Consider the following 26,536-nt stretch of genomic DNA (forward strand, 5'->3'; position numbering starts at 1 on the left):
TAAGACAGTCTTCATCTGATGGTGCTAAACTGAGTGTACATCCCATTGCTTTAGAGCTCTGACAATAAGCCCCATGTGAAATAACAGAATTGTATATATGTGCGCACCTAGGGAAACGGTTGATGAGAAAGCTGAAGACGAGCGTAGCTGAGCAGCATTTTACTCCTACAGTATGTTGAAAAATGCCATAAATGTATTCACAAATTCTTTCAATTCTGTAGGGAGGCCAGAGGGTCTCTAACGTGACAAGTGAAGATTTACTGCCATCTACCGTGCAGCTGAACACTGGTTATACATAACCCATTAAAAAAAAAAAATAAATAAATCGGGGTAGTGTATGTCATTTTGAAGGGGGATGTGGGTTAGGATTGAAGTTATTAACCCAAACAGACAGTGGGGTTTGAAGTCCTGCTTCAGCGATGGCAGGGCGATGGCGCAGGGCAGAAGGCGGTGCATTAATTTTTGGACCATGTGCGTGACTGAGCGGCCGGGCACAACCCAGGGCTCTCCCACATGGGGTTACAGCTACAGATGCCAGGGGTTTCTTTAAAGGTGTCCTCCTCCAAGGGCTAGAAGAACCCGCAGCTGTTTGTAATGGAGCTGACTTTTATTATCTTCGTAAGGTAGGTAATTCATCTTAAAAAGCTACTGCGGATGGTATCGCTTAGCTTAGATTGGTTACTAAATAGAATCTTTCCCAGAGGTATGGATTCCTTAAAATTTCTGCATGTTTGTTAAGGTAAAAGGCAAAACCACTGAGTGGGAAATAGTTAGAAAGTGTCTCAATGCCATGGCGGGCAGGGGAAACCTAGAAAGTAGATTCTTCTCAGTTACTGCCCTCCTACGTGTAACGAGGAGTCTTTTGAACTTCTCTCGCACAAGTTTTGCCATGATATGTGACTTGTTACTGCAACATAAATCTCTACTTAGTACATAACTGAACGGGCTTCTGAGCGCTTGCATCCTGCAACTGGGGCCACAGATCCCTTCACGCGGGCCAGGAACACAGATTACTGAATGCCTGTGCCTTTCCCAGGCCAGCCGCCTGCCTCCTTGAACCTGCTTCAGGCTCTGCCCTGCCTCCTGTCAATGCAGGCTTGTTCCAAAATTTGGAAGATGCAGCGGCCGGTTCGGGTGCCTGCGCCAACTGCTGTATCCGTACCAGCTCGCTGCAGGGCCAGTCAGCGGAGGGGAGCAAGCACATGTTGGGATGCGGGTGCTGCCACTCAGGCTTCCCTTTTTGGGATCTTTATTGTGCTTCAGACGTTTGCTAGACAGGTCTTTGTAATCTAAGCGAGAGATGAAATGGTCTTTTCTTTGCATCAAAACTATACATTTCTTTTAAGAATTAATTAAGCCTAGAATTAATTGGCTTTAAGGCAGTTCTAGGCAATGGGGAAGTTGCAGTGAAATGATCAAGGAACTCAGGTTGTTGTGAAATTCTTTTCTCTCCCAAGCACAGAACCCCACAGTCTTCTTTTCACATGTCTTCACCTATTTAGGTGCAATGTTATTTGGGATCAAAACTTAAAACCTAGTTTAATATATAGAAAAAAAACCCCATAGGTTTATAGTCTTGCAGTGGAAGGGCAAGAATCATTTAAGGAAGACTCAGGAAGGGTTCTTCTACCTTTTGCTTCTTGCAAGATTGTAATTTCTTCTGAAAAAATTCTTAAATGTAGGCTTGCAAATGACTCGGTGTGGTGCCTTGCAGCATTTTGGCAGACTGAGGAGTTTTAATTTTCTGCTGTTTAATATTCTTCTGCTGTATAGGATCTGTGGTGCTGATCTTATTACAACTGTGTACTGCTACAGCTCTATTGCATCTAGTTTTACGTCTTTTACTATAAAGGTGCAGTAAATTCTGATAGTAATAATGCTAATTATATCAGGAAGGGAAACAAACAATGCTGGCATTAGAGGAGTCCTTTTTCACGCTTCCAAGACACCATTACAGAGGTGAAATTTCTTATTTAATTGTCTGGAAAAAAAAATGCATCTCTTCCCTCTTACCCTTTCTACCATGTTGTGTAATCATCTGTTTATCGTAATTTATCTAGCAGTTTGCTACAATTAGAGAAGATTTCCACAAGGATAAAAATGTCTGGTTTCTAACTGAGGCTGTTCCCATATTCTATAGAGTGTTGTATGATGTGGGAAAAATCGGTCACTGAAACTCTGATGGATACTTGTGTGTGTGTATCAGTTGTTAGCTTAATTTCTCCTAATTCATTATCATATTTCTTGATAGATTGCTCCTGAGGCCTGTATATAAAACATGTTAAAAAAAATAATCCCACTGTTGCTAGAAAAGAGATCCTGGGAGACTAATGAAGTATTTAGACTGTCATGAAGGATGGTGTGGAAAAATAGATTTTCAGGCTTGCTTTTAAGAGTTCTGTTCAGCTTTATCATACTTAAGGCTTTTGACTGCAGTATTGGAGTTCAGTGCAAAACTATACAGTAACTATGATGTTATTAATACAGTTTGCTCCTGGTCTGTCAAAGGAACATCTATGGGTGCCTACTGGAAGTGAGTTCCTAAGATAATAGTAGGGCTCATGCATTTTCAGTACTGTATAATTTTTGCTGGCTACTTAAAATTGTGCTACTTAAAATACTGGTACTTAAAATCGATTGATATTTTTAATGGCATTTTGGGGTTTTACATTGGAAACACAGTAGTATGGAATTCATTCATTTGGGGGGGGAGGGATCTTACAGCATCTGCCCGTCTTTTCTCCCTAGCTGTGCACCCTGCTGCTCTAAAACCTGCGGTTCCCCGGAGCATATTGGGGTTGCAAGATCCAGATGTAGAAGAGGGACAAGGATTCTTCCCCCAGTGGAATCTGGCTTTTTGGCAGGCGCTATAGGCAGACAGGTGTGGGCAACTTTGGAGCTGGCTTTAGGTCTGTCACTCGATAGGGCTGCTAATGAGCTGTTTTATGCTTCCTTGCTGTAGTGGATGATGTTGTAATTCCGAGGATGGTCTCGGGTTTCCTTTTGGGAGTATTGTCCACAGCTCCTCAAGAGATCTCTGCACAGGATCTTTCATGGAGCTGTAGTTAAAGTCTTTTCTGATGCTTACATATAGTTATTCTTTTAATAAATCGGAGTGCCCACCCAGATCCTGGTATGCTCAAGCATAATGCACTGAATTATTTTCTTCATGCCTGATGGGAGGGAATTCCACAGTGTAATTGGCTGCCCAGAGCACTGAGTAGGATCAGAGCGTGGGGCAATGCTGTGCCTTGCAAATGGCAAAATGCCCCTTTACAGTCCAATGCACAGTGTGTGAGATTCTGTAATGAGCCCATCTGAACATTTAGAGTGTGAAGGTATGGAAGTTTTAGAATTGCAGCCAGTGCCTGTAGTTGAAAACAAGCTGGGGGAGCAATTTAGGGCACCCCAACTAGCTCTTGGTCAGTTTATCTAGTGACCTTGTCTTGCAGTTTATTTTGTGCTTGAGAAGAGGATTAAAATGAGGTCTTTTTTAATGTAAACATATTTTTAATTATATTGAAAAGTTTTATTCTGGCACTGGTGAGACATGTTGATCTGTAAGTCTTGGACTAACTCTTCTACTGTAAATGGAGTGAGGCTCCCATGTGAACATTAACAGCATCTTCTCAGATCTCAGATACGTTACAGCAAATTCCCAGTGGAGGCTGAGTCTGTTCTGCTGAGATCAATATTTTTTCTTTGGCTGAGATGAATGGTTGATCAAGAATACAGCCTGCAGTGCTTTCTGTATTTACTTCCCAGTAAGGTGAAAGCCGTGTGACAAAACATATGGGACATTAACTATTTCTTATTTTTTGTTTGTTTTCTCAGAGTTTGAAAACCTGACCAAATATGTGTCATCTCTGAAATGCGGCTTTAGAAATAAAGCCAAGATTTTGCACATTAAGTTGAGGGAAACTTTTTTTTATAACCATTTTTCTTAGTTTTTTACCATTTTTCACTCTTACATGACAGTGTTTTCAAAGGAGATGCCCAGCTACTTTTAAAGCAATAAACAGTGGTGTTTTGTTTGTAATCTTTTACCTTGGGACAAAGAAAAACAATCAAGGAAAATTTTAAAAGATTTGATGTCTTTTTTAGTACGTACAAATATTGGTTACAAAGTTTTTATCTGAGTAAATAGTTTTCTGCTGGAACAAAAGAAGATCCAGTTTGTTTGAAATACCCCCAAATCTGTCTGGATCAGGTGTCTTCCGTGGGCTTATTCTTAAGAGTACGAAAAGCTGTTGTGAACAGCTTTTTCAAAGAAAGTAATTATGTTCAGATATGTATCATTCCTGCATGTGATTGTCTGCATCTACGGCAAGGTGTAACCAGATTCTCTGGCAATTACAAGCTAAGGCCAACAATATGTAAAGGTGAGCACGCAGGAGGAGTCTGCACATCCTTCTCTCATCATATACTAGAATTTTTAAATGATGTATGAAATGTTTTAAGTATCTCTGAGTAGTTCCCCACTGCTCTACTTGTAGGTGATTATTTGGCCACTTGCTTCTAGGCAATGGGGAGAAGAGAACTATAGAAGAGGGAATTTGAAGATGGAGGGAGAAGGGGCCTTAGATTTCAATGCAGAGGGCACTGCACTCGTGAGGAGGAAGAGGGACAAGTGAACAACTGAGCCTCAACGCTGATGAAGTGGGAAGGAAAAGAGCATGGCCAGTGCTGTGAAGAGTTTGAAGGTGGGGACTAAGAACATAGCCTCCGTGCCCCAGAACCTACAGAACCATTTGAAGAAGAGGAAGATACGTGCAGAAACTCTGTCATAGGCTGAAGGGGTGGGGGCCATGCAAATGTTATGAACAGGTTGGTGTCCCATTAATTGAGACAGGAGATACATGTTGAAGTTCTAGCTGCAACCTGAAAGGATAAAGAGATGGATAGAGCAGCAGCAAAATTTGAACACCAGATTCTGGAAGGGAGAGGAGAAGACCCATAAAGTTAAGCAGGGTGGAAAAGAGGACAAGCAGACAGGAGGAGGACCAAGAGCAGGTAAAGCCAGAAAAGATACCTTGTCAGACAACAGAGATGGTCAGAAGTATGACAACCTGCCAGGAGGTCAAGGGGAGATGCACCAGCAGTTTGGTCTTGTCTGGATATTTGTTGAAACTGTTTTCAGGTCAGTTTGGGAATATGCAAATTGACCTGACACTGTTTTCTACCTCTTTTCTCTCATACTGTTTATCTATCCCTTGCACAATATGAATCATTTCATTGGTCTTCCACTCAATCCAGAGAAAGACAAGGAGAAGGCAAGTGCATGGGCTTTTCCCTCTTTCCTTGTTTTTCTTAATAGTCTGAAAAAGCTTTATCGCAGAGGGTGACTGGGGAGCCTCCTGGGTGTGTTATATTCTGAAGCCAGACATCCCCATCTAGTGGTTATTCCACCTTCACACACCGACCACCCATTTGGGTAGAAGGGTGCCTTGCACAGCAGTAAGACCACTTGTAGCCCCTCTGTTATCTCAGTGTTTTCCTTGAGGATGACTTAAACTGCTGTGAGTACAAAATAAAATACTTAAGATTTTTTTTTTCCAAGAGGTAATTTTTTTTCCTACTTATAATTTGCACGTGGAAAATAATTTTCTGTTATATTGACAGGGATTATTTTACTATTGTTTCTGACACAGCAACTGCACATGAAAATGTTTGTCATCATAACCCTTTGTAGAGTGAGAAAATAAAGCAGGATCAGGTTTGTTAACAACAAAATGACAAAAAGAATTGGTTACTAGGCAGTACTTTGTGAATTAAATAATTCCATTAAAGCAAAATCATTGGGACCTTGTAGCATGTAGAATAATGCAGAATCATACTTCTGCTGCATGTAGCCCTTTGTGGCCTTTCAGAGAAAACCATAATCACTTGTTTTTCTCGTTGGAGCCCTGCTCCCTACAGGTTTCACCATAACTCACTGGGTTTTGTCCCATGTTGCTGATGGGCGTTAGTGTTTGGCTGTGAGTCAGGAGCAGCTCAAGGATGGTGTTTGTCTGAGATTTGTCCTGGCGAGAGCCATAGTGCAGCCGTACGTCTCTCCCTGGCTGCGAGGGAAATAGTGCCAACAAATGCGGTCAGGCTGTCATGACCTAAGATGGGGAGATGTTTTTAGGACCGCTTGGGACTGGAGAGGGAAACAAGAAGGGAAACCCCCTTGTTACACAAAGGCAAGCTCAAGACATGTGCCAGGCTGGTGATGGCAAATTCCCAGCTCCTTCCTCACAGGAAGCTTTATAATGCTTTCTGCACTGTGGGGTCTTCTCCACATGTGGGCAAAGAAATATCTCTTGGGCTTGACTGCAGGAATGGAGCCAGAGTTTTGTGTTTCTCCTCACTCTTGGCCTTTTAATTCCTTTTGCTTCTCTTCTTGAAGGCCCTTTTGCTTTCTCTACATAGATGCATACTCAGAGATCACAAGATAACTTGTCAGATCCTTCTCCCTCCCCTGAATTAAAAACTCTCAAGGGCCAGATGGTATTTGCTTTATGTCAGGTCGGGCTAAAGTGTAGCCAGGTTTACAAATGCCTGCAGAGTTTTTTGGGGGATACTATCCACACAGCTTCCCCCGTCCGATACCCAGCACCTGTCACAGCACCTGGGAATAAGTATTTTCTTACTGTGTAAACCGAGCGCTGAATTCCTCCCTCTGAAAATCTGGGTTGATTCTTAAATGTCTGGGGAAAAAATTGCCCAGAGACAACTCCTGTTACTGATGAGGGACTGGGGTGAAGGGGAAGGAGAAAGCAGCTGTTTATCCCTTCTTCTGTGGTGGGGGAACATCTTCGGATGTGCCTGGCTGAGTACTGGGTGCCACATCTGGTGTCCACTGGAGCTGAGTCGCTCATCTGTGTTTATTGTTGGAGACGATAATAAGAATATTCAGCTGAAATTCTGAGAACTTGCTCCATTTCCACCTTCCTCAAATGAGTATTTTTAACATGTATTTTATATAGTGATTTTTCATAGGATCTCTTTAGTGAAGTGTCCTACCCGGGCACTTTCTGTTCCCGTAGCAGAAGCAGAACTGGTTCCACATTGCATCTGCTTTGTTTTGTTTTGTTTTGTTTTGTTTTAAGCTGTTAATGACTAAAAAGCCATTGGGTGGCAGTATCAGCCAGTGAGCATCTCAATTAGTTGCTGTGCTAAATGAAGAAGAAAAAAAATGCATTTGTTTTGTTTGCATTTGAAGTGGCTGTGTTTAACTCCACACCACATATGTTTTGAAAATCTTTTACAAACCACTTATAACTAATGAAAAGATACAATGCATTACAACAGGTTTGTAGTTGCAGGTAAAGCTTTTGAGCCTGAAGTTCTTTTCTGTGCATAAGTTCAACCAGAAAGTGAGTGGGCTCCCTCTGATTTTATAGTCTAAATGCAGTGAAATGCCAAAAAAAACCCAAAAACCAAACAAAAGCCCCACCAATAAGAAAATAATTAAATTTGATTAGATCAGATTTAGGAAGGTAGTTATTACCTCTGCAATTGCTACCAAGACAGGTGAGTTTTTTTGAAGGACTTGGCAATAAAGAGTCAGCTGGTGTCATTGCTTTATTGTTGTCAAAGGAATGATTCTGACACACTGAGCTCAGACTTAGCATTCTGATTTTAACCAGGATGGTGACCTTCTTGCTCTAACTGCTTCAAAAGCAGAAGCCTTAATTTGTAATCTCAAAATAATTTCTTTTTTTTTTTTTTTCTTAAGTCCCTATGAATGTAGAAAAAAATTAACCACATGGTAAGGATAAGAGAAAATGCCATGCAGGAGCTCTGGGTGGTGCACTGTGCGCCTTTAGGGTGTACTTGCACAGGGGCTTAGGTGCTATTTTTGTTTGGTGTTCCTGAGCTGTGCACACACATCAGGGTAACGGCATCTGGACTTCACATCGTACATTTACTTTCATTTTCCTTTTATTCATTTTGCAGTTAATACAAAGATCACTTTGTGTTCAGCTTCACGACTGGAAAATAGTATATGTGGTGACCCAATATTTAATTCTACATTTGGAAGCAGCAGACTTTAAATATCAATGTATTTGTGATGATGTAAAACTTGCAAAACTGAGTAAGAGTGCCCACTTTAGGCTCTATTTCTAGATAAAGTTGTGTTTTCTGTACTAGGAATCATAGTTATTTTTGTCATGCTATATGGTGTCAGCTCAATTATAGGCATTTTCACAGAACTACTGTTCTTTACATTTGGGTTGTTAACTCTCAGCACTTTCTTCTAAGTTCAAGCCAGCAAGACTATGAAAGCTGCAGTCAAATTTTAATTTGTTCATAATATCCTTCACTTCACAAACCCCATCCAAACGGGAACATTTTGTGTGGTAACAAAAAAAGCCCCACGATCATGTTGTTCACATCTTGCTTTCAAATGCACCAGATAATGCGACTTGTTTAAGCTTAGTCACGTCTGGGGGAATGTCAGAAGTCTGCATCACATGAGCTGCTCCTCAGATTTCCCAGCCCGTATCAGCATGTTTTCCCGGGGAGAAGCAGAGTGGAGATGTTGTTAAAATGGCTCATCCTATATGTTAGTATTGATATTTAAATCTCAGGCTTATTCCTGTGATTTTCATGCAGCATTTCACATTTACACTCAGCTGCTTTACATGAAAATACTTTAGAATCTTTCATTTCTTAAGGTGTATAGATCAGACAGAAGAACATATATTCTAACTAACCAGCCTGCTTGCGTTCTGCTTGACATTTTCATTTTCTGCTCAGCCCCCAGACTTACCTACCACCTTAGGGCAGCTTTGACCCTGCATTTAGCTTAATTTTAAACACTTCTATCCTTTCCACTGCATGATTTGTTTATAGACCTGGTGTTGCTTGTCCTCCTTCCCTAGTTGGAGATCAGAAGACCAAGAGGGCCGTTGGCACATCCTCGCTCATGCTGTGGGTCAGCTGCCTTCTCCAAAGCAAACACAGCATGTGATGGACAGGGGAGGTGCCCATTACAGTCGGGATTTGTTCCCTACTGTCTCCTGCCTTTGTGGTGCTGGTGATAAATGCCCCACATACAGAACCTGGAGATGCTCCAAAGTGGATCGTTGAGCCTTTCCTCCTCAGCATGGCTTTCGGATGTTCAAGTGCCACTGTGCTTACCACGCCGGCTGTGCAAACCCTAGAGAGAATGAGAGATGAGGAACCAAAAAAGGCTGGCAGCACTGAGGTGTTGGGCTGTCTTAAGCCTTGCTGTCGGGAGACTTTTATTCAGGACAAAATCTGCTGAGCGTGTCTGACTGCCCTAGGGGAAGGTGCTGGCCCTTTTCCCAGGGACTCCGATCCTGTTTCAAGAGTCAGAAATTGATTGGCGTTGCTTCCCAAGGCCTCGAGGGTGTGCTTTGTCTGTCCCGTCCCTCCAGTCCCTCCCCCATGGTGCATATGGTGTTGGATGCCCCGCATGTGCCCATATAGGGAAGGGTTTAACCATCTTGTTGACATTGGCTAATCCAGCCAGGCATGCAAATGGGCAGCAGAGTGTGATGCTCACATGTAGCGTGGCAGATGGCACTTGGGACTGACTGTCTCCATCACACCCCCCAAGACTGACATGCAAGACAGTGAAAGAGTTTTTTTTGCGTACCTCTGCACGGTCCTGACAAAGCTACCGAAGAGCTGGGCTGTGGTAGCCCCATATATTGAGCCACACTCATTCCTGGAGGAGAAAACCAATGAATCTTTCATGTGCTGCAAATTAATAGCAGCTCTGCCATTACTTTTAATTTGTACAAAATCTGTGCATTGCATTAGGTGAAAATAGCTGAGCAGGACAAGAAGTCTTGCAGTAAACACCATTGGTGAAAGCCTAGCTGACCATGTCCTTCTTTTCCATATGTATGGCCAAATGGGACAAAACCCAACTAAATGCTTCGTTACTGAGTTTTCATCAATGACATCTAGCTAGCCCTCTTTAAGTTATCCATATGCTAATGCTGGAGTGGGCAGCAGAGCTGATTGTGTGTATTATTCTCTTTCAAACTCCAGTGATGAACGGAGGCTTTGCCTTCAGTAGACAAATCAGGCGGCGAAAGCATCTGAAGGTATTACTGACACAGAGACCACAGGCCAGATCACAGACAGAAGACCCAACTGAAGGCTTACTAAATCTGATGAGAGAGAGAGACTTCAAGACTGATCTGTTGTGCTGGAGGATTTTAGGTAATCCAATTCGGTAATTCAAAAACAAGGCACCTGTGGAAACTGCTCAAGATCTCTTTATAATTGTGCTTCACACTTACATTAGTCTCAGCTGCTGTCTCATCTGCCAGATTGTTTCTCTGTGTGATAATGAACAACTGCTTTCACTGTGGACTGCAATACAAAACCCAGTAGGAACGACAGAAAAGTAGGAAAAACATCATTAAAGCAGGTAACTGTTGTTTGCTTGTAGATGGGAACTAGCCAGCTGTAGTGCAGAAGGCCAGCACACATGGGCGACTGGGTATTTACTGGTCCTGTTTAAAATCTAACTACTTTCTCTGCTAAATCATATTTTCTATGGAGCTAAACTACTTATGTTAAAGTATTTGATTAGTGCAGTAGTGGAACCAGCTACAAAACAAGCGTGGATGGTGGACATACGATCCTGTGTGCTTCCTCCTGGGCATTCAGAGATTCACGTTTGCTTGTCATCTCAGCTCGGTAGAGGTTTTCTTGACTAGAAAGGACCATTAAACAATCAAGTCTGACCTTAGGAGTAACACAGATGTCTCATCCCATCACACTCAGAGGGTGCTTTGACCCTCCCCAAACCAGGTTTTACAGCTCATCCCAGCAGGTCTGATGCCAGGGAGCAGAGGCGACCCTGACGCTGGCAGCAGCACTGCACTGGAGTCTGGATAGTTTACATCGGCAGTTAGATTTGATGGTGCCAGTCTCTGAAGCCTTAATCTCTACAGACACTTGAGCAACTAAAAAAATAAGTTAGAAATGCTGATATGGGCCGTTTTAATATCTAACAGCAGTTTCACCCATAATCCTAGAAGACTACGGTAAGATTTGTCACTGTTTCTTGATGTCATGTTAGAAAGTGTTTATCAACTTTGAACAGGTTTGCTAGTGGTTCTCCAAAAATGTCGATGTCCAGGCACCCAAAAATTTTGTAATCACAGTTTGTGGAGTATTCTTGGTCTTTAATTTAGTAGTTGAGATATAGGCACGTAAGACAGATGTTCACTTTTCCTTTGTAGATGAAGTTGTCTGATTCCAGTCCCAGTAAAAAAGCTGGTTTGCTGTCCCAGCCAAATCAGGATGTAATGCTGGGGCCAAAAAGTTGTTGCTGGATTTTTTTTAATCATTTGGTTGAATATTAATATACAGAGAAGGATGAGAAATCAGGAGGAATAACTGGCTGCGAGTAAACGCAGAAAAAATACATGTTAAGTTTTCTGCATGAACTGTGAAGACAGCTTCTTTATCTCTTCTTTCTCGAGGGAACAAAACACTTCTCTGTTTTACTGCGTATGTCATTATAAAAATTGAGATGGGTATAGCAAACTCCTTTAAAAGAACTTGTTTGATTGTTATAGAAATGCTGAAATTCTTACAGGAGATCCAACCACAATTCTGTCTGTCTGCCAGTATCTCATTTCTTAGGGCATTACAGAAAGCATGACCAGAAAGTTCATTTTTGTGGAATATGGAGATAAACTTCTTCCAACCTCCACCCTGTAGATGGTGATTTTCAGGCTCATGTTCCATCCAGATATCAGGATGTGTCATTTATTCAATAATCTTCTCCGAGTGAGGATGCTCCCATATGTGGAGATCTCGGTTCATTTATTTTTTTTTTTTTTAATTCTGCTGTTTAAATATTCAAATTGATCCGTCACATCCCTGCTTGGCTTGCATTGATGCATCTGACTTTTCAGGATGTTTTCCAGATGACGTACTGATGTTTTTTGTAACAGTAATCCTATGATCCAGAAGCTCCAGAGATAGGGGCAGAATCTGAAGGTTCTTGTGCTTGCTGTAATGAAAAGAGATTTTTAAATGCATTAAGAGATATCAGAGTCCAGAGATTATGCTAGGCAATTTATATGAGAAGATTGACCTCTGAATTAGAGTCATGCCTAAATAATCCCCAAGCAGAGTGTCAGAGAGCAAAATTTCCTGAAAAGCTGCACCACAGGACTTAGTGCTCCTCATCAGATATATTATTGCCTTCTACTCAATGATTTCTCTGCATGCGTGCCAGCTGCTCAGTTAAAAATTGTTCTCAGCTGCATTACTTCATCTTTGCTTTTTTTTTTTTTTGGTGATACAAGTGGTCTGAATGATTTGATTTTTTTTTTTTTTTTCCTTACCCCCGCTAATACCCAAAGGCTGCCCGTGAGCCTTTCTAGCCTCACCAGCCCCTGGAAGCATCATATTGCCTTACCAGAGGGCGTCAGGCGGTTGGGAGCCCTTGCATGTGCCTCCAAGGTGGGTATTGAGACCAGCACATCGTTCTGATCTGAAAACAATGAAGAGGCTCCCAACTGAAATTTAACCAGTTGAGGGGCTTCACTGTCTCTCTCTGAAGTGGATTCACTTTCAAAAGTAGTATTTATTTTTGATCACTTTTAATTAAGGTAGCAAAAAAGACTGGAAAGGTGTAGTATAGTGAATGTTGAGTGGTTTATTCTGAATAGCAGGTCTTTTTGGGGGGGGGGAGGGAGGGGAAGACTAGCTGCTGGTTCCTTTCTTTTTTTTCTTCTTTTTTCTTCCCCAGCTCAGCACATAGATGAGGCGAGGACATGCCACAGGGATGAGATTTGCCAGATTGCCTGGAACGCTGTCGTTTTGGGGCAAGTTCTTTCCCTGGGTGTGAAGGGAAACACGAGTATCTGATGACAGATGAAAATGCAGGTTAGGGAAAACCGTAGAGCAGAGAGAGTGAATCTTTTCCCTCTCCGCAGAGATCCGCGAGCGTGCAGCCTGCGTGCTAGAGAGCGTTTTCTGAAATCAAGCCGCCCGTGTTGCTCGCCTCGCTTTCCTTCGTCATCGGCCCGCTCCGACTCGGTGGAAAAAATGCAAGTCCATCTGCTGACACCATCCAGTTGGCCGGCGCTGCCCGTCCTGCCGATTGGGCCGGCAGCTGCGGGCAGGGAGGAACCTGCGGCGTTCAGTCACGAGCCATATGCGGGCAGTGGTGGGGATTAGCTCTGCTCCTGGCCGGAAAGGTCTCAACGCGGTTCCCAGGCTGAACTCGCCATATGTGTTTCACGTGATCGTCCTGAGGGTGACATGAAATGGAGAGTTTAGATTCAAGTGAAAAGTTGGTTTGTGTTTCTTCATCCTGTTTTTTAATGTAATGCAGATGCAGAGGAGAGCGTGAGGGCGTCTGTGCCGGGGGGAGATGTGACAGGCTGTAGAAAAGCCCCGTAGGTTTTACTAATTCCTTCTCCTTCCCCAGAATTTTCCACTGTTTCCTGATGGGAGTTGCATGTGTGAAGGGAACACCCTTGGACCACCTGTTAGGCGCCTTTCCCCTTTCAGTCACAGTCTTTGCCATCTTAAAGATAGGGCTTTTTTTATTTGGAGAAAAGCCAGAAACTTGAACAGTCATTTTCTCCTTTGGAGAGGTGGGGAGAGCACTCTGAGGTGGCACGGGGAGAAAGAAAAAGGCAAGAAAGAAAATAAGAAGATGTGGATGGAGACCCCTCCAGGCTCCGCTGTGAGTGAGTGTGAAGTATTGCAGAATCACAGGTTTGTTTTTTTTTTAAAGGTAAGAGGTGCATATTCACAGGCCAATTTAGTTTGTGGTTTGCCTTAGCACAAAGTAATTTGGGAAACAGCATCTTCCATAGAAGGATCATGTCACATATACAATGCCACTGCTACTGCAAAAGGTTTCCAGACTAATGCTGTTAATTGCAAAAAGGAAGTTTAAGTTCGTGTTGTGTCCCAGGAGGTCCGTAGAGTAACCAGCGAAACAGCTGTAAGGAGAGTGGGCTGATGCGCTGAAGGGACTAATGTACCCCAGGCAAAAATAGGAACATTTGGCTTATCTTTGGATACAGGAAAACAACTTGTTTCTTTCTTACTGGCTTCTACAGCGTGGTATGTTAGAAGCGGGGACAGGAAAACAATATTTTTTGTGTCTAGGTTAGTTTTGGAGTAACGTGACACACGGGAAAGATCAGTAATTTTGACATCCAAATGTAAAGTATAAAATATTTTGGTTTAGGAAGGTGCAAAACTTGGTCTTGAAAAGCTTTGGTTTAATGAGGATGGCTCGACAATGAGCAGAGACCTGCTGAGGTTACTCGACAAATACCGCATTAAGGATGCGGTATTTTTTTAAGTTTTTAAGTTAATATTTTTTAAGTTTTGCGTTGCCTCTTGCCCTTGCTTTAGAGTCCCAGCTGAGCCTGTGGTGCGGGTCAGCGTTGGTATACATTTGGGGCAGTGGATTACCGCTGGAGGATAAATTTCCTTTCTGTTGACTGTTTCTGAGCAGGCAGATAGCTGACTTGAGCAACATTAGCCCACATAACAACAGTGTCTTTCCCCAAAACCTCAACTGTCCTTGGGAGGCAGCGAGTCTGAACACAAATTGCTCAGGGGTTAAAACATGATGTATTTAAGGGTGTGTTTTAAGAAATTGTTAAAACTTTAGCAGGGTAATGCCTGTGCCTTCCAGAGCAAGGGCTCGCTTTGTAAAAGTCAGTCCCTCTCGGTCTTCGTTAGCGTGCTGCGTTTTTTCCACAGTTCACCTAATTAGACTGTGACCCTCTCCCCGGTAGGATCTCGTGGCATTACACTGTGCAGAAACACAATTTTGGTGCTGATACGTGAAAAGACTGAGAACACATGGCGTAAACATCAACCGATATTGTTTGCTATCCACACTTGCGGCGTGTAATGCAACAAGACCGGCTCCCAGCGGCCACGTGATCCGCCTTCCAGTCCTCCATTTGGGGTGGGGGGGGTTGGTGGTTTGTTTTTTTTTTTTTTTTTTTTTTCTCATTCCTAAAGTTGTGACTTTCTGGAAGGAAGCTTGTAAATAGTCGGGGCGCAGAGAGCAGGTAGAATGTCAGTGGGATGTTACCAGGAGGCATGTGCGCAACGCTGACATCGGCTCCTGGCCGCGCTTCCTCCGCACCAGCTCGCCGCTCCCGGCAGCCCTATATGTTGCAAGAAGGTAGGATCGCGTCATGTCACCCGCGTTCTCCCACCGCCGCGCTGAAACGCCTGTCTCCCCCCGTCTCTAGCAAGGAGGGTCGCTAATCCGCCAAGCGGAGTATCTTAGCAATCTTTAAAATTTAATTTTAAAGTACAGCTCTTTCCGTAGCGAAGGGAAAGGGCAGGCGTGCACGGCTCTGGCGGTAACAGCTAACTGGGATTTCAAATTAACGATACGATCTGGTTTGTGCCTTAGCTTCTTATAGTGCTTAGCTATTTTGTAATACCAGGGCTTTTATACTTTAAAAGACATTCCATACCAAATTGTATCCTATTGATTTGCCATGGTTAACCACCCTGTAATAAGCCTCATAGTCTGTGTGAGTAGACACAAAGCAGAATTATATTAATGTCATTTACAACCAGTGGGCACAGAATTATTTGCAAAACGTGAAAGAAGTCAAAATACCAAAATATTTCAAAGACAGTTGAATTTGGAAATGCTTTCATTAGGCTATGAATAGAGTTCCTTGGAATAAAAAAAAATATAAATAAAGAATCGGAGCAACATTATTAAGTTTGGTTTGGTTTGAGTTCTTTTGTTTGTTTGTTTGTTTGTTTTAATAACTGATACTTTATACTTCAAGACAGCTTTTTATTTTCAGAAGTAAAGTCTGGGAAATAAGGTAATTCTAAAGAAAATAATTTATATTTCTTGAAAAAAAAACCAACAGCGGTAACAACTTTCTTAGCCCTCTTTTCGTGCAGAAAACTGAATCAGAGTCCCAGAGTGTTTTGAGATTAAAAGATACACCAGTAACACAGGGTGTAACATCTACTACGCAGGCCAGCGTAATGAATTACAACCTATTTTTCCTTAGTCGTATAAGCTACTTAGTCATATGGACTACAGCTACTGAGCAGAGCATGTGCATTGTAGTAAAAATGGACAAAACCAGCAAGCAAAATTGAAGGGGAAATAATGCACTGCTTAACCAAAAAGCGGTGGCCGCCGTCTCACTGGCAGTTTTGTCAGCAGGACTGGGCAAATGCCCAGCTGAGTGTCGCGGACGGGTTAATATCTTCACACTTTTTCCTTCCTCACAGCTGCCACATGAAGTGCTCTGAAACCTGATATTTTTCATCAAAAACTGCATCTTATTTTCCGTCTTAGTATACTAATCAATTTTACCGTGCAGAGCTCGGAGCATATTAACTGTCAGTTACTCCTAATTAATACTGAAGGCAGACAAAAAGGGAGAATAAAATAATGGACGTTATTTAATATAAAACGCCTCTCCCAATTTTGTTTCCTTTGTGGAAAACTCTTTTGGTCCCTGTTCAAGATTTAAGCACCGGCCTGTTTTATGTTTTGTTTCACAAGGTTGATTGAACGGCAGTTTATTATTCAAGACAATAAATTAAACTTCTCAAAGCCAAAGAGTTCCAGCAGTTCTGGCACAGACTGTTTTCTGCCAGAAGGAACACGCTCAGGTCTGATTCATACCAACTGTTGCTCTTTAATATAAGAAAAATAAATAAAACCTCCTGTATATCTTTCAAGATTCACATTAAAATTTCTTTAGCATAGAAATTGGGATGCATTAAAGAAAAAAGTGAGCAACATTCGTTGCAAAATAGATGATGAAAGCTTCTAGGCCAAAATATACTGTGTATTACTTCCATGTAACAGTATGAATATTGTGGCGTAGTATTAAAGGCTGATTTCAAAGAAATCATGAAAAGAGAGCAATCTTCTTTGATGTTTTATGTTTAAATTAAATATAACTGAAAAGGGATACAGGATCATTGCTCTTGCTACAGTGAAGTCAGGAAAGGCTTTGCAGCACGCTTCAGTACCAGCTGAATTAGATCTGGGCTTCACAAGATTCATGTATAATTTATGTATATCAGTAGTGCATGTGGGTATGTAAACAATATGAATTTATAACATTTATGTGCTTTTAAAATATACATAAAAGAAAAAGTGAAAAATGGGCCTAAATATATAGTTATGTAATATATATCTCAGGAAATCCACAGAGGTTCTGGTTTTCTAATCAGAAATCTGATGAAAAAATAAGTTAAGCTTTCCTTTATTTTTGATTAAATTTATTACTTTAAATTGCCTACTTTTAAATATTAGCGGTAAAGAGAAAGCAAATCATATTGGCCGCTTTAGATAGGAGCTATTCCAGCGTTTCTCCTCGTGCACCCTTGTGCTATGGTGGTTGGTAACAGCATTTCAACAGCTTTTAGAGGAGGTGGTGATACTACATTAATTATGAAATGATTGTGATGCTCCTGGGTGACTATTAGTCCCAAGCTGTCGCGTTTTGGCTGACCTAAGGGTACAAACAGAGGAGCTCAGGTTTGCGCGTGATTTCTGTAGCCTATGCCGTTACCATTAGGAACGCTGACTAGGGTTCTCCTAGAGACTGAATTTACTAGTATGTTTTTTCATTAAACTTTTCAAATATCTCATCGGGACTAATATTTAAAAATGAATGGATAAAAAAGTTGAGTTTAGTATTTTTGGGGTTTTTTTCCACAAATGGCAATCCTTTATTTGAGCACAAATGAAGCTACTTAGAAATAAAAATCCTTTTTAGTACTTTACCCTTTCCACAGTTATATGTCATCTTCCTGTCTACAAAATGAAGATATTACCTTTGTAAAAGGGCTTTTATATTGTCTTATATTACTGTGAAATAGCAATGGTTTATTCAAATGAGGAATTAATCTGCCTACCTCATTACGCTTCCTACTTTCAACACACAAACGAAAACGGCTGTGCCTGCAGGCAGCGCGAGATATTGATACACTCAAACTTATTATTTTTGCAGTGGTTAACAATACCATGCGGAAAACACATTAGCAGAAGGTGCGGTGAGATATCACTGTAATATCTTTTCTAGTAAGTACTATATGCCAAGGATTATTTTTCAGTTGGGCATTTGTCTATTTGCTTGTGTAAAAAGCCTTTGAAGGGTTTCTGACTTGTTTTTTTTTAAGGCTGCATTTTCTTTTTTTCCTTAAGTTATAATAAGCTTCCCAGATTATTTTTCCCCAGATTTCTTTTACTTTCACGGGAAGGCTGGGGAGCGCTGGGGAGCACTGAGCGGTGCGGCAGAGCGGCAGACACGGTTCCCGAAAGAGGGGTGCGTTTGCGGGAGCCGCTCGCCCTGTTCCTGCCGGGGTTACCTAGCTCTGCCCATGCTAATCCCTGTCCCAGCCTCTTTGCTCACCCTATGGATTTACATTACCATCCACCCCACCTTTTCCACTGCTCTTCCCTTCCTAAAAGGCTTGCTGTGTCTCTCAGCCTCTGGGCAAGCCCCCAGGGCTGTGCCCTTCGCTGCTGGGGCAGGAGCAGGAGGGGACTCGGAGCATGGTGGCACCGTCGTCTGCACGGGGTCCACGGCTGTCGGGGCCATGAGGTTATCGGGGACTAACCCCCAACACCCCTTCTTACAGGAGCCCTGCTGGGATGCTGGTTGGCAGGGATAATCTGGCCTGGGGACTTTGCGCCGTAAAGGGTATTTGAAGCCGAGGTGGTAAGAGCTGTGCAGGAAGGGTGCTGGGGAGGCAAGCGTCGGCAGCGTGGTGCTGCCAGAGTGTCGCGGCATGCCCCGACAACTCCGTAAAACTGTGACACAATTCCTCTACTACTTTTGATTTTGCAACATGTTATGGAGGACACTGATCTGGTGCTATAGCTATTTCTGACAGTTTTTAGCATACATTTAAAATACAGCTTTGAAAGTACATTTCTTTAATGTCAGTAAATAAAGAATTATGTTTCCTTGAGAAGCACTTGCAGATAGATCGTTGCGGTATAGCGAAAGGAATCTGTGTGGCTGCCTACTGAAATTTAAAATGTAGACCGGTGTGCACACCGATCCTCAGAGACATCCTTGACATACCGTGGCACATCATCAAAACCAAACATGTAAATGTCATGGAAAAAAACGATAAGTTTTCCAACTTCTGAAAATCGTTACCTATAACCTTGGTTTTAGGTGGTACCTTCACTAGACTACGTCTCTTACTTGAAAGTAATTGAACTTTACCTAATTAAATATGGAGAGATGCATTGCATGAGGGAAAGCAGAAATAAGGCCAGTATACAATCTTGAGTTCCACGCAATATAAGAAACATATTTCCAGGGTAAAATGTGTACTGACTAACGGGGGATGGAAGTGTGATGGCCAGTGCAAACTTCAGTGGTACCTAGTTTTGTTGTTCTTGCACTGTAAGTGCAGATTGTTGTCCATGGCACTGGATTCAACATTTGAAAGCAGCTGAATAGACTAACAAATGTGTCTGTAAAGAAACGAGAACAGATAGTTGCTTTTAAACACCAACCCAAAGCAACTCTCCCAGAACTGTAGAGCAAGAATTGTTACTGAGATCACCACGATGATGTTAATGATCACCGGAGATGATCCATCCTTTTATTCTTGCAACTGCAAATAGGACAGTTTTCTTTTTTAGCCCAAGTGACTGTCTGGGAGCAAAGAGCATGGTCTCTTCAGCAAGCAAAGCAGAGCTGCGGTAAGATGTCCTTGAATTACTAGTGTTTGAAGAGAAAATGGAACAGTGCATCGCGATTCCCTTCTTGGGAACAGTCTTTAGTCTGACACTTTCATTGATGACTTGGGTGAACAAAGCATCCATTAAATCTGCAGCTAGTGCCAAGAGGACAGGATTTACAAGTGCTCTGGAGGCAGCACAGGAATCCAGAGTAATCCTGACAAACTGGACCTGACGTAACCTGGATGCAATATTGATGAGGACAATATGAATTGGTGGTACAATAAATCCATTGGCCAGTCAAAAGGAGAAAGGACTGAGCTAGCCTTTCCTGCGTGGGAAGTCAGACCAGCTAAGCCCCAGAGATTCCTCCCAACCAACGTCTCTGGGCAATAGCTCTTCAGGAAAGGGGCTGGGTGTAACAGGGGACCACAGGGCTCTGCCGTTATGAAGAAAAGCAATTGTACTGGGCATTACGAACAAATGCAACGCACAAAATGTGCAGAGAAAGGAGCTGGGATGGTTGCAAAGAAGATTTAATAGCAGCTGCAGGAAGGTAAGAGAAGCCGCACAGGCTTGAGAGTAGCTTGATAAGACTAAGGGGAGTTGAGCAATTAATTGTCCCTGGAGGTCTCCACCAAAGAAGGTTCCTAAGAGCAGATTAAATAAATGTGTCAAGAGTGGTTGAGTTCAGCTTGGTCCCCCCTCAGGAGCTGGTCTAACCATTCTCCTAAGATCACTTCCAATTTTATTTCTGTGGTCACAGCCGTTATCCAAGATACAGCTACTGTGTTTGCCCCTTTATCTTGTCCCTTTCCCAGTGGAAATTGCCTGACTTCTCTGCACTTCTCCGACTCTCAGCAGGAGGCAGGCACTTAACTCCTGTCACCTTTGTAAACCTCGAGTTTAGTGGCTCTGTGATAACATTTTACATTTCGTCTTCCAGCTAACTGTTAGGTTGGATGATTGTCCAGATAATAAAGTTTACCATTGCCAAACATACGCAAAACGCTCTTGGCAAAGCACGTGTATGCATTGGCTGATGTTTTATTTTATTCCCTCAATAGTATAATGGAGGGCTTTAGAAATCATTATTTGGGATAAGAAGGGTTTTACTTGCAGCTTATAAATGTATTAAAGTAGCTTAAGGTTTTTAGTGCTCCCCATCATTAGCTGAACTTACTGTGAAACCTGATCTCTTTTTTTTAATCAATTCTAACCAGAATTCGGCAAAAAAAAAGTTTAGCGGCAGATGATTTCAGAGCTTGAATTATAAAGGTGGAGGGGGTTTCTCCTTTCAGCAGACTATCCAAGCTTTTCTGTCCGAGAAAGTAATTTCACAAAAGCCCAAAGAAAATACTTCTTGTGGAGCTGAAGAGAAAGAAAACAGTCATTTAGCATTGGCCAGATTCAGTCTAGAGTATAGGAAAAAGTTCCCGTGTCTGTTTTTTAACCAATGCTCCAGTCTTTACTGATATAAGTGCTGAGTTTATTCAACAGTCAAAAATGAACATAACCCCTGTATTATTATGGGATCGGCAAAACGGCATAACATAAAATATCATTATAATAATTAATTATTATAATAATTAATACATGTTGTTGAGGTTGTTGAACTGTGTCTTTACTTCTGCCAGTGTTTTAAATACGGCTTTGCAGTTCTCTTAAATTCAAGAGGCCAAATTCTGTCTTCACATACAAACATGTAATCTCGCTGAAGTACTGTCAAATGGTGGATTTTACTTTGAAGACGAGATTTGCCCCTAATATCTTATCAACTTCATCTATATAACAATTGATTTGTTTATTTTTAGGGTTTTTTTATTTGCTCTTTCAGCACAGCATCAGTTGTTTTGGATGAGTTCAGAGAAGGCAGTCCCATGTGTTTTGAATAAATGACACATTACAGGGAAGGGATGTTTACACTTCTGCATAACAGAATATAATTGATTTTGTGCTTGGATAATTAGGAAATGGTTCTCTTTGATGTATTCAAGAGTCCTGAATTAAAAATTTAAAGTTTGTTAAATGTTAGAAAAAATTGATTCAGAAACAGCTTTAATGGATGAAAAGAGAGCATGCTGTTGCAAGTATGGTGTCAAATCTAATACTGTGCTAATGCAGAGTAGTCATACATTTAGGATACTTGGGTATCTTAATGTCCTTGGCCATTTTAATTCTGAAATCAAGACAGTAATACAGACAGCTTGGAAAAAAGTGCACTTTTTGAAACAAAAAAAATATTAAAAATTTATCTTTCAAAGGTTTTGACAGGCAGATGTAATTATATGTAAAGGCAACTGTGTCATAGGGGAGGGAATGCAAAAATCTTAAAGATATGCAAGATTAATTGAAAATGCAAGAAAACAAATTCTGCACTGCTATGATTAGTCTTTTTTTACGTATTCTAATTCACACCCTATGCTGCATTTCAAATATTTCTGAGTATAAATACTTCCAAAATAAGTAGCTGTAGCTAAGATCATAACTTTATTAGTTCATTTTTTTAATATTTATTTCTTAATTTTGAGAGGTGCTGGGCAGCAGTTTAAAATCCTTAATTTTGTCATTTGAAAATCAAGCTCCAGGTTGTCAGTCTGTTCTAATAGACACGTTTTGTGTCCAGCCTTTTCATCACTCTTGTAGACAGGATTACTCAAATAATCCGGCCATCTAGATACTTTACCTCCGACACTGTGTGTTGCTCGCTGTTCTTGGATGTTGAAAGCATAATAAGGATTACAGGGGTAGCAGATGGGCTGAATTGATTTATAGCAATATGGCCTTGTCAGTGTTTGCAATCTCATTGTGAGTGTTGCAATAGTTGATGCACATCTTCAACTCCTGTCCCCCAGAGCTGTGCAAAAACTTGCCTGGTTCATGGATTTCTTCGTGGAAACTGTATGGCAGCACTCCTGCCTGCCATTATTTTAGTAAAGAAAGACCATTTCTGGCTTTCCTAGTTGTACAAAGAGGCTGCTGGTGTAGCCCAGTTGTACAGCTAATGTTAAATAAATAAACGAAGAGGACAACTTCTGTTTACTTTTTACATCGCTGACCTTATAATCGGGAATGTTTTGCGCGGGATAGAGCTAACTTTGGCTGACACAGGCTAATTCCCTGGGCGCTCAATGGGGAATGAGAGCTTCATTCAGCTGCTTTGAATCATCTTGCAGCAGAGACCCCCCGCGAGCAGGCGGGGGCTGCGCTTTGGTAACCTGAGGAAGAGACAGGGTAGGAGGTGTGCGTGTAGGAGGGGTGAACGGCCCCCACAAAATGCCTTAGCTGAGTGATATCTTCACTTCATGTTTGCAGTTTCCAGTAGTTTAGTAAATCTGTAGCAGGATTATTTGCAAAATTATGTTGTCAAGTACATAAATATTATGATTGTGGAACAGAAAGAGGGAAAGAAATTTTCCAATCTGTGCACGTCAGTCCTGTGTGTCTCTTACATCCTGTGTTTCGTGTCAGCACAGAAATCCTCAAATTTGGGTGTCACTGTAAAAGATGCTATATACACAGCTCTTCTCCCAACTTCCCATCTGTGTATCTGCTTTTCCCACTGACCCATGAACATGCCCTTCCTTCTTTGCCTTGATTAGATGATAAAATATTCTGTTTCTGCTGTGGGAGGGTAAAGCATGCAACCTGAAACACCCTGAAATCTGGAAATTCATAACAGACAGCTGGATTTTGAAGCTGTGGCCATTCCCAGACCTACTGGTGCATGGGAGCGACTCTCCTTGCTAACTCTGTCCCTCCGCCTGTGGCTGGGAGGCTGCAGCTTCTCCTTATGGCGTTTGTTTTTCTGCAGGTAAGGCGGCTCCCTGCAGCTCCCCAGTTTTCCCCACTGCTGGCTTGCAGTCCGGGGATGAAGCTGGCAAGCACAGGGAGCAGAGTGCTGCCCTGCTCCGCAGCAGGGCCCAAAAGCTGTTGGCCTGAGCTGGCTGGAGGCAGCCCGCCATGCAGCTGTGCAGGGCGCTCCTGCTCTTGCCCTTCCCCATGCCCAGCTGCAGACCCCAGAGGTGATTGCAGAGTTGGGGAGCAGCAAGCACCCCGGGCATGCCCAGCCAGGGGGTGCTCTGGCAGGGCACTACTTAGGTGCGGGGGGTTTCTTAGAGACAGGACTCCAAAGCTGGTCAAAATATGAGGACCTACAGGGGAGCTACAGGGCTTGTGGCAGTGTCAAGAGAGACGGTTTCACTGGAGAGAGGGAGCCCATGCCCGCGTCCAGCAGGTAGCCACCAGAGTTGGGAAGCTTCTGCAGCTGTTGGGATGTGCACACTACTGCGTAGGCTTGCAGCATGGTGGAATTAGATTGCTGGGAACAGGAGTCGTCTGTGACTCCTGAGCCTGAAAACATCATATGCGGGCTTCTGGCTTTTCTTTTTATTTTAAGACCACCAGGCAATTCTTATTTGCATGCTCTATAAAACTTTTTAAAAGAGTTTTACAGCTTACTTGGCATACAAAAGGTATAACCAGCTGTAAAATGAAACAATTTTCAGGACTGTGGCAAGTCCCACGCAGTACATCACAAGCCAGGACGCTCCAGATGCTGGTCGCACAGTACAGCCTGGGCACAGGGTTGTGCCACGTGCCCCTGCGGGGATGACAGTGTGCGTGCCGGTGTGGGATCCTCTGCTCGCTGAGTTCCTCGCAGCCCATGGGGCTCCTCAGTAGCTTTTGTGGGTCCTCAGCATCTCATGGGCTGAGATTTCTGAGAGCCTCCGTGTTGTTTTGACTGTACTTGCGCCCTGACTCTCATCCGTAATCAAATTTACAGCAAACTGCGCTGTAAGTGCAAGTCAGAGAGTAAGCAATGGAAACCACACGGGAAAACAAAAGGTACCTCAGCTCTGAAGCGCGCTGGTGTCAGCTTGTGCTGGCAGGGAGTCTCGTCATTACATAATGATGCACTTATCCAAATGGCGTTTTGTATTTTGGGAGACAGATGTGCCTTGCAGTTGCTGGTGGAAGTTAAACGTTAAATATGAAACCCATTCATTTTCTCTTAGTCATACTTTGGATTTAAGCAGATGTTTTGCTAATTTGTGGTTTTCAAATGTAGCATGCTGACAAGACATTTATCATTAACTACAACTTCATCCATGCAGTTTAGCAAATTGGCCAATTATTAACAGTGAGGGTTGCGTGGCGGTTGATGCATAGCTCCTGCTGCTTTGAAAGGCCTAAATTGAAACTCAATACATTTTTACAATATAAATTAATTGAGCTTTGGACCACATCCCTGTTATTCGAGTGCTCTCTGCTCTCATTTTCAGAATGAACAGCCATTTGTAATGCTCTGAGTAGTTGTGCCGTCTATGAGCAGAGGCTCCTGGTGGTGGAAAAAGTGATGGCTAACATTTTTCTGGTGGGGGCATGAAAATGGCTGCTGCCAAGCGTAGGCAGCATGACATATGGAGGGAGTGTGGCCACGGGACGGTGTACATACATGCAGACCAGGCTGGCTCTGCCACAGATGATGCAGGAAGCATCCTGGAAGGATGCAGGACAGGCAGTCAAAGCAGGGTGGGAGCAGCTGCCTGGAAGCTAGTGCTGCCTAGTACTTCCCATTAGAACATTTCCCTTGCTTTTAACTTTTCTAGACCTTAGCCATTTTTTTTTTTTCCTGTTTTATGTTCCAGGGTTTGATGGGGTGGGGGGAGGAAGGCTTGGTGGTGGTGCTATGAACTGGTGACATGTGCCAAAGGTGCTCCCCAAAGCCAGGAACCACCACCATATGCCTGCAAAATATCTCCCATTTTCCCAGCTCTGGAATTCAAGCAGGCAATGTAGTCATCATTTATTCATCCCGTGTGTGAGTCTTGAAGGAGAACACTTGAAGTAGAATTAGAGAATGCACCTCTAATTTCTAGAAAGTATAAAGACCTTGATTTTCACCAGCTGGCACTGCAGAAATTTTGCCTTATGTTCCAGCTGAACTGGGAAAACTCTTCAGGACAGTTTGTTCATAGTTGCTCCAGCTTCTAGCAAATCATTGCTTTTTTTCTCTTCTGTATTTGCGTCTGCACAACAGGGAAACTATATACTTTGTTACAGCACAGGATGCCATGCAGATTAAATAAGAACTGTAAACAATTAAAATAAATACATGTGGTGTATTTCATCTTGCTTTATGCAGCCAGATGTGCTGAGTGTGAAGTTCCTACGGGGCTGGCTTTACAGTCCTATTTGATGTCCTTTTCTCCACATCCCCCTCCTCTGTGGAAAAGGGAGTAATGGTCAGGAGCAGTGATGTCTCAGCAGGGACGCTGGAGGTTGCACGAAGAGCAGAGAAGAGAAAAAATCATAGATTTGGGGATGGCATGGGAGGGCTTGTGTTGCCTCTGTTCCTGGTCTGCATTAGAGGCATGAGTCCTGTGGGTGTTTAAAATGAGCTGAAGGGCCTGGTCCAGAGGGTTCGTGAGGGGTGCAATGAGGGTTTTAAAGAGAGACCTTTGGCATAATTGTCTCCCTAGTAGCTTTCTGATTGAAGGGGATGTGGCAGCGGATGTGGAAGGGAAGATGATGGGTTATGGCTGCACTGTCAGCCACCACCTTGCTTTCCCTGGGTTTAGATAAGCTGTGTCTCCAGAAGGGGCCCATGTTAGGCTTTAGTCGCAGGTAGATATTAGGTGAATTCGGCTAACCCAGATCCCGATCCTTTGCAGCGCTGCCAAGCTCCTGGAGAAGAGTCCGTTCTCCGTCGGCGCCCCGAGCCCCCTGCTCCCCTCCCCGGCCAGCCTGCAGCTGGCACAGCTCCAGGCGCAGCTCACGCTCCACAGGCTGAAGTTGGCTCAGACCGCCGTCACCAACAACCCCGCCGCTGCCCCCGTCCTCCACCAGGTGCTCTCC

The 26,536-nt window shown here is 42.8% G+C and overlaps 1 protein-coding gene across 1 annotated transcript in view; it reads left to right on the top strand.

Moving 5' to 3' along the window:
• Window positions 1-26,536, top strand: part of RBM20 (RNA binding motif protein 20) — a 79,098-nt gene that overhangs the window by 27,763 nt on the left and 24,799 nt on the right. Inside the window, exon 3 of the mRNA XM_009881629.1 lies at window positions 26,353-26,527. Coding sequence (XP_009879931.1) covers window positions 26,353-26,527 — 175 coding nt within the window. The remainder of the gene's footprint in view (window positions 1-26,352; window positions 26,528-26,536) is intronic.

This window comes from Charadrius vociferus, unplaced genomic scaffold (genome assembly GCF_000708025.1).
Source record: "Charadrius vociferus isolate BGI_N301 unplaced genomic scaffold, ASM70802v2 scaffold282, whole genome shotgun sequence".
Classification (NCBI taxonomy): domain Eukaryota; kingdom Metazoa; phylum Chordata; class Aves; order Charadriiformes; family Charadriidae; genus Charadrius; species Charadrius vociferus.